Below are 13,520 nucleotides of genomic sequence, written 5' to 3'. Positions count from 1 at the left end.
ATTGGAATACTGAGCGGAGTGGGGACAGAATATGGGTTTTACCTTGGGTATCACACTTCATGGAGTCATAAGTATTATAGTATGGCATATAGTAGATGTTCAATAAATTCTACTTAATCCCACAACTGGGGCAAACATGGAGATAATCAGGCAAAATGAGAGTGTTGAACACATTTTAAATGGCAAGAATCAGACTTTAAGTGTTTGGATTCATTGTTTTATTTGCAATGTTTTGCATTTTCATGGCATCAATTAAATAGACATGTACTATATATAAGCTAAATGTAAATTAAGATGGCACCATTGTATGTTGTCCGTATCAACAATATCTTCTACTAACTCCTAAAAGAGAGAGGTAATTGTGCATCCCACGAAGTTTATGTAAATTCTAGTTCAGACAATTACCAAACACTTATTCTATCAAGAGAATTTTATTACTTGTACTGTACCTTTCACATCTTTCCTTTTGTAAACAGATTCACTCGATTTTCTCATTTAGCAATGTAAAGGACTTTTGCTTCCTACTGAACTCTTATGTTATTTAGGCTGAACCCTAAATGACAACTAGACAATATCCATTCAACCTTATCACTAGACTTCTGAACCATATTTATATTATCCTTAATAGATAATAAAGCTTATTCTGGAATTATATCCTGTAGTTTTAAATGTGCATTATTTTTTTTTAATTTTCTGATATATAACTATGAAATTTTTCAGCTGCCAAAGAACTGTGACATGATCTACTGATATATATGAAAATTAATCTTTTTATTTTTTATTAATTCTGCTATTCAACAGACATCTATTGAGTAACTGCTGTGATCTAGGAATTAAAAAAAAAAAAAGGAGTAAAACATTGTCTTTGCTCTGAAAGTTTCCAGTGAGTTTTAAGCACAATAACATTGTTTTTCAATTCTCTTACTAAATATATATATATATATATATATATATATATATATATATATATATATATGTGTGTATATATACATTCTCTCAGTTTTAAATTGATGTCATTATCGCTTCTCGGCCTTTTGGCTAAGATCAAGTGTAAATTGATGTCATTATTTCCCTGAAATATATTTTTAAAAGTATCTCCTTTTTTGAACTAGTACTGGAGACTTTATCTTTCAGTAAGGTAATAAAATTCTAAGATCTATTACTCTAATTATAAGAATGCCAAGTTTAAATTTATCCTTTGGTTAATTTAGAGGGAAATGTACTTTTTCATCCTTAAAATCACACTTCTTCTACAGGCAAAGGTGTTAATAAAATATAGTTGCAAGTAAAACTTGATATTTGTAACTATATGAGATCAGCATATTTTCTACAGTAAAAAATACTTTAAAAACATGGCACATATTGATAATGTTGACTAATAACATAAAAGACAGTTCCACTTATATAGGGATCCACTTAAAAGGGGCATTTTGAGTCATAATATTCTACAAAAGAATGTCCAGCCTTCACCCTTTGAAAAGACATTACATAGACATGGGACATAGATGTTAAACTCTGGCTAAAAAAATTTTTGACTTAATTGGCTTTTACCTCCAGATGATGCTGACTTTTATTATATATAATTTTTTCTTAAATTGAAAAAATTTCATATCCTAAAAGTTTGGTTTCCTTTCATCACAGCACAAAATGTTATTATTGGGCTTTACATTTCAGGCAAGACAGACTATGTTATTTGTAACTTAATCATTTCTAAAACACTAATAATTTACATATGGATGAATGTTTATATGAGCAGGCTATTTCAAAATTTCAACATAATATTCAAGCAAAAAAATCTTTTTTTTTTTTTTAAAAATAATGCATTTAATGCCTTACTTGAATATTTTTGTGCAAATCTATTTTTAAGATAGATTTTTACTGTCAGAAAATGTTCTATTTTATTTGTAGTTAGGCATCAGTGGTAACCATCAAGCTGGTGCAAAAAAGATTTTTCCAACTTCTCTGCAGCTACTTAAGCAAATAGCTCCCAAGCAATTACTATAATGTGAATGCACTAAAAAATTGAAACCTGGCAAAATATGTAGTTCTCAGGAATAAAATTTATAACAGCACTTTTTAATTAAATATATTGATTAAAATATAAACAATTGTTTTTGAAAATAATAAATATATTGATATAACCAAATCATGTAATTAAATATAATCCACTGTTCAGTAATATGAACATATGGGCAGTTTGGAAAGCTAATTTAGAACCAAGCAACAGGATATAAGCTTAGTAAAACAGATACATTTAAATAAAGGTTTCTGTGGAAATTACATGAGGGATACATTGTCTGTATTAACCAATTTCTACATAAAATTAGAAATGTGACAGTTTCACCATTACCCACAGTGATAGTTAACTTGGTGTTTTTACACAGTTTTAATTCCTTGCTCAATATGAATTGATATAAGTGACTATGCATTGCTTTGCCAAAGAAAATAAACCAGTAGGGGTTATTAAAATAAAAACTTAGATTTTCCCATTTTCAAAACATTTATACACTTTGCTTTCTCATTTCTGGCAACAATAATATCTATTCCAAACCACTTATACTTTGCTAAAATTTCACTTAGCATCTTGAGAATGCAATTTTCTCATCTGAAAGGTTATTGGATTCAGGCATTTTTTTTGTTTTAATTTTTATTATTAAAAATAGAACTACAGCTTTTGTGAATTACTTAGGGAAATATCAGTGTTTGGCAGGTTTTTCCCCTTACCACCCAACTCCGTTTGGCCTACTTCTTTCTATCATCAGTTGATAGATGTTCAAACAGTACCAATCAATGTTAACATTGGCTCAAGAAAAACAATTACAAAGTAAATCATACGGTTCAGGCTCTCCTGACAATGAACAATTTGCAATATTTTCACTGTTTGTATGATCTGTGTTATCAGGCTCTTGCATTAGTGTTGATAAGAGAGCATTGCCTTTATCTTCTTTGAGGTCTCTGCCTGATTAATTTTTCCCTTCTGAACTAGAAAATTAATTTTATTCTCCTACATCGGAATCACAAAACGGAAGAATTATAAAACCTCAAGCAGATTACTGGTGTTTATACTTTGATTGGAAAACTATCAACTTAAAATAGTATGTAGCTACCATATTTTATATCAGTAATATTATACTAGTTATGTTTAAATTTTGTTTTCTGTCATAAGGCATTTTTAGCATTTCAACTTTTGTGACTATTGGAGAATTCCACATAATTTGGGGATAAAGAGTCCATATAGTTTTAAAAAAGTCAAACAGTAGTAATTTTGATTGATGATTCATTTGTTTACAGGATAAGTCTTACAAAATCTAATTCAATCTAATGCTCACTGATTTTAGTGGCAGCTCCTTCATTCAAAGACAAAATTGAGTGAATTTGAAGAAATAATGTAAATACTCAGAACTGTCAAGGTATTGCTGAAGGAAAATCAAGTTTGGGATGAAAGGGGCTAAATTACAAATAAACTGAAGTAGCCCCCAAATATACCACCCGAATTTGGAGCAGATGCTAATTGCTTATGGAAATATAAATTAGGACTATGTTTTGCCATAGCAGAAACTACCACATTTTCTCCAGAACTCTGAAGAAACAGGGCCCTCTTAGAGGGTGGTTGTGATCTGCACAGCAGTGTAGGAATGCTTACTCACTAATATCTCAGTGATTTCAGAACTTGAAAATGTGCTGGCATTTAGTACTGCTTCCTGTGTTCTGCTCTGTCATCTTGTAAAAACTTGACGAAAACCCATTCGTATCATTGGTGTTGGTGGAGGTATTACAAAAAGAGTATTTTACACTGTAGGTAGATGAGTTCAGGAATTACTTTGTGAGTTTGGAATGCTAATTTAGATGGGACAGGTGTAGTTTCAGAAATGGCACACGTTGGCCACCAGATACTTTCTATTTGTTTTTCACGTTAAGCAAATTGTCTAATACTATTACCCTGAATGTGGAGCAACAAAGGTACATTTCTTAACCACATGGTTAAGAATGTACTATATTACATATAGTAATATGGCGATATGCACATGATATGTTTTCTAATTATTCATTGCATGGGTGTAAGGTCATTTGGAGGTTATTCCAAAAAAAATTAATAAATCCCCAAACTAATGTTACTAATTCAGGTGACAGCAAAATTTACAGAATTTAAAAGTGGAATAAAACAAAAAAAAATAGATTAGTGTCAAATGAAAACCCTGTGATTTCTGCATAAGAAGCGCTTTAGCTATTTGGAGCAGTAATTGGTGGAATGAGATGTAAGGAGTCTCTTGGCCAAGTGAGAGCTGGACAGGCCAAGACTTAAAATCCTGTGAGTTTCTGGAACATTGTCATGATAAGCCATTTTGGGGACAATAGAGCAAATCACAACTATATGATTAATCAAATCAGTTCTCTATTGTAAAACTACAAAAAGATGATGTCCACTGGCATATAATTTGGAATTGGATGTTTGCAAATTAATAAATTTATGTAGCCTGTGCCTTCTAATATTTTGCCTGGAAAGAAATAAATTCATTAAGAATTGGGACAACAGCAACATTCGATAACCATAAGACAGTTAGAGTAGCCTCTATATACAGGAAAGCTAATAATAAAGAGAATAAACTCATTAATAGTATGTAATGGAGATGGAAACTAATTATTGAGTACTTTAACATGATTCATCATTACTTTATTACTAAAAAAATGTAAACATGCTTTTAAACATATTAAAATAACTGGCCAAAATAAACCACGGTAATTTTCGCTAAATAGCAAACAATTTCATGGGAGACATGGAAGATCTGGGCTCCGTAAAAAGAAGATCACAATATTCACTTTGGTACCATTATTTCTTTATTTCCAGAAACTTAGTTTACAATGCTTACAAAAGTAGGTTTTCAACACCAGATAATAAGAATGGCCAACACTTGAGTGCTGTGTCCCTGCCATCCTTCTCAGCTCTTTACATATATTAACTTTTTAAACAGCAATAATGACCTCGTGAGGCAGGTGTTATTGTCAATGTCCCTCTTTTACAGCTAAGTTAAATTATTTACTTCAGGTTACAGTTCGTATAAGTGGAGAGTAGTCCACGACTTGACCCCTAACAGTCTTATACCAGAAGCCTTGCTTGTCATTACTACGCAATACTGCCTCTATGATTGAACTTTTACATAAAAAATAAAATTATGACACATGATCTAGAGTTAGTTGTGCCAAAAATAAATTATTTGTGTAAAGGAAAAAAAATAACTCAAGTCTAATTTAATATTTTATTTTTAATGTGTTTTGTATATAAATGTCACCACTGAGCAAGTGGCATGATGATACAACCGTACATACCTGAGGCACGGGTGGTTCTTTCAAGTTTACTATGAACCTTCCCGGCTAGTACATAGTAAGACCAGGAATAGCATCTGTGTCTTTGAGGGAGTAGGACTATGAGTCCTCTTCCCACACAGTAGATTTTAGTAGTGAATTTCAAACGTTCTGCTTATCTTAAAATAGAACAAGAATTTTGTGATTATCCTTTTTTAAAAACTACTCCTCATATCAGATAGGAATGATCCAAGAAGAGGGGAGGTCAAACTATTATAACAAAACGGTCTCTCTTCTCCACTAGACTGGAATGATGCTCTCCTTTTTTTTTTTTTTTCTTTAATTTTTATTTCAGCCCCTGTTCCTGAATGGGTCAGAAGCACCAATCACCATCCATCTTTGCACAAATTTGCCAGCTAAGATCAGCATGCGTCTTCCCCCAACCTCTCTGTAATGTACTGGGAGAACACGTCTTCATGTCTATTTAGGAGCATGTGTATAATGAGTTATTTTTATCATCATTAATAAAATGTTAGACCTAGAGTAGATTTCTTAATATTTTTAACTGCAAACACATGCAAAAAAGTATCCAGTAATTTGATACAGTTCTATAAATACACCATATTTTATCACTGGCTTCTTAATGCTTCCTTGCTTAAAACTCGAACAATAGGTGGTAAACACTTATTGGACCATCAAGATCCCTCTTACATCTGAGAACTGGAGGGAGCCATTTCAGTCAAATGAAATCTGTTTATCATGGATTATTAAAATGGATGCATTTGCTAAAAATGCTAGGTGAGATAGTTGCAGTTTTAACTTGAGGGGCATTTGAAGGTTAGAGTGAAGTATCTGAGAGTTATGAATGCACAGCTTTCCCTTCTCCTCTTGATAAAAGAAATTGATGCTTGGGACAACATGCTCACCTTGCTGTCCGTTGTGCATAATGCACGTGGATCACTGAATCACTCATGACTGCTGTTCTTGTTTAGAACATAAATTCTGTCATATTCCTAGAGAATACAAAATTATCTGCGCTTTTGAAAACATTTCTTAATGTTAGACAAGCAGATTGACATTAATTCCGAAAGCCTATAGTTTTGAAACTTGCATTGCTTACATTTTGATTGTGTGGACTCAGGTATTATTTAAAGCTTAGTTTGATTTTGGTGCGGCAGCTTTTTCTTAGTGACCCTTAACTAATAAGCTTTAATAGGCAGAAAAATTTCAATTATTCTAATTAAAGAGTAGTATTGAACATGTTGACCAAATGTAGCTATGTTGTTAATCAGACAATAATGATTTAGTAAGATCACACTTTTACATCAACCGTTTATATAAGAAAGCTAAGTTCACCTGTTAATTTGTCAATGAACTAGAGTGGCAGGTTTTCCTTAGTTTAAATTATTACGGTAAGATAGTAGAAAAGCATAACTTGGATATTAAAAAAGCATAACTTGGAAAAGCATAACTTGCAACCCAAAGTCATATAGGCAAATTTACTTTGAACTCAATCACCTGTGAAAGAATAGAATAATTTTGTCTGTATTTTTGTTTAAAGAGTCATTTTTAGAGAATAAAATTTTAATAGTTTTTTTTTATGGAAATCATGTTTAATAAGACTAAACATAACAGCAAACGATTTTAGTAATCTCTTTTTATCAGATTAAGGTAGAAGAGTGCCAAACTGTTGTGGTTGCACAACAGGTTACTGTCTTGTGCTAGAACTACCAGTCGGGGGTTGGATACTAACACCCAGCATGCAAATGTTAGTGGCCTGACACGATGTGCTGATTTAGATTTCTAGATGACTTAAAATATAGCTGGAGTTCTCCTCTTTTTTTTTTTTTTTTTTTTTTTTTTTTAATTTATTGGGGTGACAATTGTTAGTAGAATTACATAGATTTCAGTTATGCAATTCTGAATCACATCATCCATAAATCACACTGTGTGTTCACCACCCAGAGTCAGCTCCCCTTCCATCACCGTACATCTCCTCTTTTATCTCTGGACTAAACAGACAAGGCTTTGTGAAACACTAAATTAATTTGCATCGACATTCCGGTGTTGGTGATAATTTGTAGTGACATTATGCCTATTGGTTATGATTGTGACAGGCAGGCTGTATCCAAATGGACGTTATAAGAGCCAAATTGAATAGTCTTAGCACTGGAAATTTCTGCCTTGAGGAGAGCAGAAGTTTTTCAGCATGTACTTATTTTTTTCCCTCCACAATTTTGGAGTAATGCACATCAATTCTACGCAGTTGAGGAATGACATGAGAGGATTATTGGGACTGGACAACATTACTAGTAGAGTGGAAATTCTGTAATGGTTTTTCTGCAGTGATGTGGTATAAAAGGCAAAAGGACACTAATCCTTAGCCTTTGCACATTCAGAATTTCAAGAAAGTAGATAAAAAGGGAAGTAGAAAACACACATGTAATTAAGCTGGTATAATTTTCTTGCCAAATCATTTTTCAAAAATATCAGGAATTGGTTCAATGGAATAGCCCAATATTGTGTGCCATATATGATTCTGTCCATTTAATTACAACCACTTTTATCTCTTAAAAATATCCACAGAAAAGGTATGCTTAGTCTGTGACCACAATAAGAAAATAAGATGCAATATATGCATACAATACAACAAATCTAATGTACTGTCATTTACATATTGCTGTTTGAAATGTCTCTGAAGTGAAAAGATGATTCCATACGTTACCAAAAGTTTTAATAACAATATTTCAACTACAAAATGTCGAAGGCTCCTCTAACTCCATCTTTTCTTTCCCCTGCTTACAGAGTTTATCTATCAGAGCAGTGGGATTATGGAAACATTTCCCAAAACTAAGTTATCTGAGAACTTCTTAACTGTCTTTATTGTAAATTGTTTCCATGGTGGCACTTTAATAAAATTACTCTTTTTAGACTTCGATTTTGCAAACTCTTGAACACATTAATACTTTTACGTAGATTTCTGATAGGGGTGCTGATCTCCAGATTTTTGATAATGTGATTGTTTCAGCAGAAGATGGTTTCTTTTCCTTAATTGCATATATTCTATTTTTTAACTACAAAATGTATTTGAATGCTCTGTAGGGATTGAAAAAGTGAACTACAGCAATTTGGAAATGACTTACTCAGTATCACTTTTACAGATCCACTCACTGAGGCAATGGGTTCTAGTTATTCACAGTATTCTTAAAGCTTGTTTTTGTTTTTTTTCCTTCTTCTTCTTCGAATAGAATACTAAAATTAATTAAAGCCAGAAGGATCAGGAATGTGCCAAATTTGAGGTGATTATTTGAAAAAGAGAAATTACGAACTCATTCATCATACTATATTTGAGGTAATTGTACAAGAGTCTTTGATACATAGAGTGGCATAAGAATAGAATTATAAAGTCTATTAACCACAACGATGGAGTTCTAGATGTTGATAAGATGACATGAGGCGTTTAAACTTTCAGTAAATTTGTCACCCAATTTAGGAGTATGTGTAGCCTATGAAGCATTGTTTTTATTCATTTAACTTCAAAGTATTAAGAATGAATTAGTTTAAAAAATATTTGAAGTCCATTATTTAGTTTCTAACATCCTGAGAGAGTAGTCAAGAGACTGGAAATGTTTTAACTTAGTGTGAATGTATACATACTTTACAGTTAAACCAATCACTGCTTTGTTACTGTCATGGCCTTAAAGCACAAGTACTGAGAAGACATAGCGATTTGCTTAATTAGCCCCTATTCCTTTTACAGGGGAAGAAATAAGATTACTCTTGAACAATGACATATTATTTGAATTATATTTAATCTTTTATTACACTGAAAACATACCAACACACACACACACACCTTGATGCAGATATGGACATAGAAATATTCCCCTCATATGTGAGTACATTTCTTCTTAACATAAACCCAATGTTAATAGCTCTGATGGCATTTCTCTCTGATGGGAAAAAAAATAAAAATAAAAAAGACACCATAGTAGTTAGGAAGGTAAAAGCTGTACTTTACAGGTAATGGCCTGTACTAAAAGTCGATTAAGACTGCATTTGTGTGTGTCCTCTACCTAGCCTTCTTGATTCCAACTGACTCCTTGCAGACAATGTATATACTTTCATTCTGACCAATAAAAGGCAACTTGCTGAGTTATAGTTTGACTGGGTGCTTGACATGTGGTGCTGTTCCATTAAAACAGTGATAAAAGTGGTACTAGGCAGGTTTAAGAGAATTTAACTTGTGTTGCTTGTTTTAGATATGCTTTTAGATATGTTGATGTCCTACTATTCTAAAAATATAAACTTGCAACGTCAGTTCACATACAACAGGTTCCCTTACATTACTTTTATAGTACCCATGTAAAAAAAAGAATGATAATGTATTCCTAGTCATTATATAATCCTGTTCTGATATTACCAGGCTGCTTCTGTAGACATAGACAACACATTATTCGTTGTTCAATTGCAAAATGCTTCTTTTCAATCAATTATTGCTTACGAAATTTTTAGAAAGCAATCATTGAGTGGTCCCTCTCCCCACTTCACCACTCTATGATACGTGCATGTTTGATTCCTTTCCTGTTCTTTCTTTTATTATTAAAAAATTATAGAAAATGAAACATTTGTTTTTAGTTAAAAAATGACAACCCTGGTAGTTTATATTCAGTTTTACTTCTGTAAAATAGCCAAATTGATATATACTCCAAACAAATTATCATGTGTAACTATATGCTAAAAATGATGAAATGTGGCTTAAAATAATCTTCCTTATTGTGCTACAGTGTATGAGTAATTATAAATGTTAACACTTGACATCACATGTTCCTATAATATTAGCTTGGGGTAAAAGCAGCTGCGGTTTAAAACATTAAAAATAATTGCAAAAACCTCCGTTACTTTTGCACCAATGTAACACTATTATTCTGTAGGTAGCATTCACAATACAGTATATTCTATTACTAATTTATGAAATACATTTTTGAGATCCATCATAAGGCACTACACAAAGTATTATTATTAAAGAATTATTGGGACAGAGTTCCCAATTGAAAGCTGATCATTAAAGGTATTAATTAAAATAAGTGTATGACAGAGTAGATAAGAAGTTCAATATGGTAATATCTTTCGATTTTGATTTTAAATTAAGTTTTTGTACATGCAAAATAATTTGGATCAAGCATTAGGTGATTCACTGTAGAAGATTTAAAATAGCCAAAATAATGTTGCAGTGTATTATATTGATAATTTATCAATAATAATTATTACTGTTAATAACTAGTAGGACATTTTACATTTTCTCCCTGTGCTAGTGATTTAAGTTGAATGGGAATTTAGCAACGTGTATAGGGATGCATCTTAATATCTATCTTTGCTGAAAAGTGTTAAAAACACAATTAAAACTTGTCCTCATTAAAATGGACTTTTGTACACTATAATTTGAATTAAGTAATGACTATATAAAGTATTTAAAAAGTTGTATATCAAAATGTATAACGTTCCGTTTTTGGCTATATTTTGTAAAACATTTTTGGTGTAATCAGTATAACTCTCACGTATGTCAAATCAAGTATTCTATTTATTTAAACAGATATATACCTAATGTATTTGGAAGCTTATTACACTCATATAATTGTATATATTGTGGCTTCAAAAGTCTGTACTTATCCTTGCTTTAAAGAAGTAGTATGTGCATTTCTTTCCAATTTATTTTAATTAATTATATTAAGGACAACATCCTCTACTAAATGTACCTTAAAATTCACAATAAAGTTTCAGAAATTATTTTGTACAGTGTTGAGATTTTGTGTTGAATTTGTTTGTGAACATTTTTTTTTGAACTAGTTCTCTGGTTTTCTAATAAGGAGTCCCGGAACTTAATCTTATTGATAAAATGACGAGTTAAAACATGTGGTATGATGAATAGCCAGCCCTTGTGTAACAGGGAGGCTCTTCTCCTAAGTGATTAGCTGCTCACACCTGTGGAACATTGGCTAAAAGACACCAAATGGGCTCTCCCCTCAAATCCCTAGTCACTCATTATGTCCACTTGCAGCATTGGAATGTCAAGTAATTTGCACTTTAAGTAGGTGTTCTAGACTTCAGAAAAACAGTTTCCTGGAGGTAATGTGGAGAAAATGTATGCAGGTCTGTTAATGGAACTTTTTCATGCTGTATTTACAGAAGTTAAATAGATACTTACGACTAAAAGTTCGGCATACATTATTTTTGACATCCCATTACAGTGTAAGGCTAGACGCTCAAATATAGTAAACATAAATATCCACATTTGCTTCAAGTTAGCTTATAGGGACAGGCTCACTTTTTTTGCTAATAATATTCATTTATCTGGGCTGAGGACAAGCCTTGTGCCATCGTGAGTTCACCACAGTATTTTATGCTGCCCTTGAGGCCTGTAGGAATACAAGACCCAGGCTATTTCCTCAGAGAAACACATGGGCTGGGTAGGAATAAATATGAGTTTGCTATGTATTTTATGTTTAGGTTCCCTACTATAGGAAGTGGGGAGTTGAATTAAATTTTCATAAGAAATAATCTTTTCAATTGCAGATTATTTTATTTATGTACTTGTTTAAAACAAGCGAAAAAAAAAAATAAAAAATTCATTGATGTCATTAAAAGGTCCAAACATTTTTTCACATGAAAGAGTTCCATGTTGTGATGATACTCATTTGAAATAGCAGAGATGAAAACTCACAAATCATAAATGAAGAATGAATGTTACAAAATTGCTGTTCATCTTAAGTCACCTTTATTTTAACACAGAGAGATTTAGCCCATTCTGTCCTATTTGCCAGGTTTTGTTTTCCCTGATGTCTTTCCCTGAAAAACAGTAAGTTGGTGAGGTCCTTTCAACAATGTAATTGAATGAAAATATTTTTAGCTTGCATTTACGTTTTGATGCTACACACAAAACAGAACTTTTTTTTTTTCACCACTTTCCATCCATGTGGTGAAAAGTATTTTGAATAATAAAGTTGTCAAATCTGAGGACCAATAGGAGCTGGGCAAGTGGCTTATTGGTATCTTACTTAAATATTAATTAAACAGTCAGGTTTGACAACATGCTTTTCTCCACTGGAGAAGAGAAAATTGGTTCCAAATATGGATTTCCCCTTTTGATTATTTCTTTGAAATTATTACCTGTTTCAATGCTATTTAGCAGTTCTATCCATTCCTTAACCTTTTCGTATCTTTTCATGAGATATAATTCCTTACAAATATGTGCCCATATTTTTATTCATAAATAGTGCATATTTTGTTACTATATTAAAACAGATTAACACAACAAATTATGCAAATCATTTTACCACTGAATTTCACTTCCAAAATGCATTCTGATATTAATTTGGAAGGTTAAGTAAGTATTATTAGTCACATTTCAGAAGAAGCAAATGATTTTTAACTGAGAAGAACTAAAGGGGGTGGAAGGAATGAATAGTATGCCTAACAAGATATTCTGGTAAATAAACCAGTTAATTTAGTCTATACTTTTTTATTATTTGGTGACTTAGAAATAATGTGCTTAATCTCAGAGATGTATGAATATGTGGGTAAATATTTTTTATATACATAAAGATACATAAAAATATTATTTTAATCTATATGCATGTGTGTATAAAAGAATATATAAACATAGGTTTATATAAAGGAGTGAAACATTAATTCTACACTGTAAACACTTAATTTTTGTTATGTATTACATATAATCAGCTAATCATCTATTATATTATCAGAATTTAATACATATTTAATGCCAATAATTTACTTTTGATATTATTTGAGTAATGCATTAGCTTTCTATTTCAAAGTTTTAAAGATGGAGTCATTGGAATTATTGTCATTAATTAATATTTTTATCAACCTAAGTGTCATAGGTTGAGGTCATTATTTTTACTATAGCTGCCTTTGATATTTAAATACATTTCCTTTAATAGAACATATCACCCATTTAGTTTTTTGTTTTCTTTTTTTAACATATACAAGTAACCATTTACTCAGGAATGTATAAATAGATTTATAATTCTCCAGTTAGTGTAAATGGATAACTATTCTTTGGTTACCTTAAAAATACTATGTCAGGGGAAAAAGAACGATCCCACACTTAATTTATTTAATTAATCTTTATTGATCACCTATATTACAGTGTATGTTTTTGTCAGGTGGATCTTTACACAATAATTTGATGTGTTTCT

General features: G+C 31.5%; 1 protein-coding gene and 1 pseudogene across 7 annotated transcripts in view; both read left to right on the top strand.

Annotated features, from left to right (window-relative positions):
- The window catches only part of PCDH9 (protocadherin 9), an 875,404-nt gene that overhangs the window by 19,428 nt on the left and 842,456 nt on the right, over nt 1–13,520 (top strand). The window contains exon 3 of one of the 7 annotated variants that reach the window (XM_033104112.1): nt 5,657–7,132. The exons of the other annotated variants lie outside the window; for them this stretch is intronic. Within the exon in view, the coding sequence (XP_032960003.1) occupies nt 5,657–5,755 (99 nt within the window). The 3' untranslated portion in view covers nt 5,756–7,132. Of the gene's footprint in view, nt 1–5,656; nt 7,133–13,520 lie in introns of those variants that run through there. 7 annotated transcript variants of the gene reach the window in all.
- Nucleotides 1,019–1,149, top strand: LOC117021827 (uncharacterized; annotated as a pseudogene).

Source organism: Rhinolophus ferrumequinum, chromosome 4, assembly GCF_004115265.2.
Source record: "Rhinolophus ferrumequinum isolate MPI-CBG mRhiFer1 chromosome 4, mRhiFer1_v1.p, whole genome shotgun sequence".
Lineage (NCBI taxonomy): Eukaryota > Metazoa > Chordata > Mammalia > Chiroptera > Rhinolophidae > Rhinolophus > Rhinolophus ferrumequinum.
The sequence above is the reverse complement of the archived record's forward strand: the minus strand, read 5'-3'. Positions and strand labels throughout refer to the sequence as shown.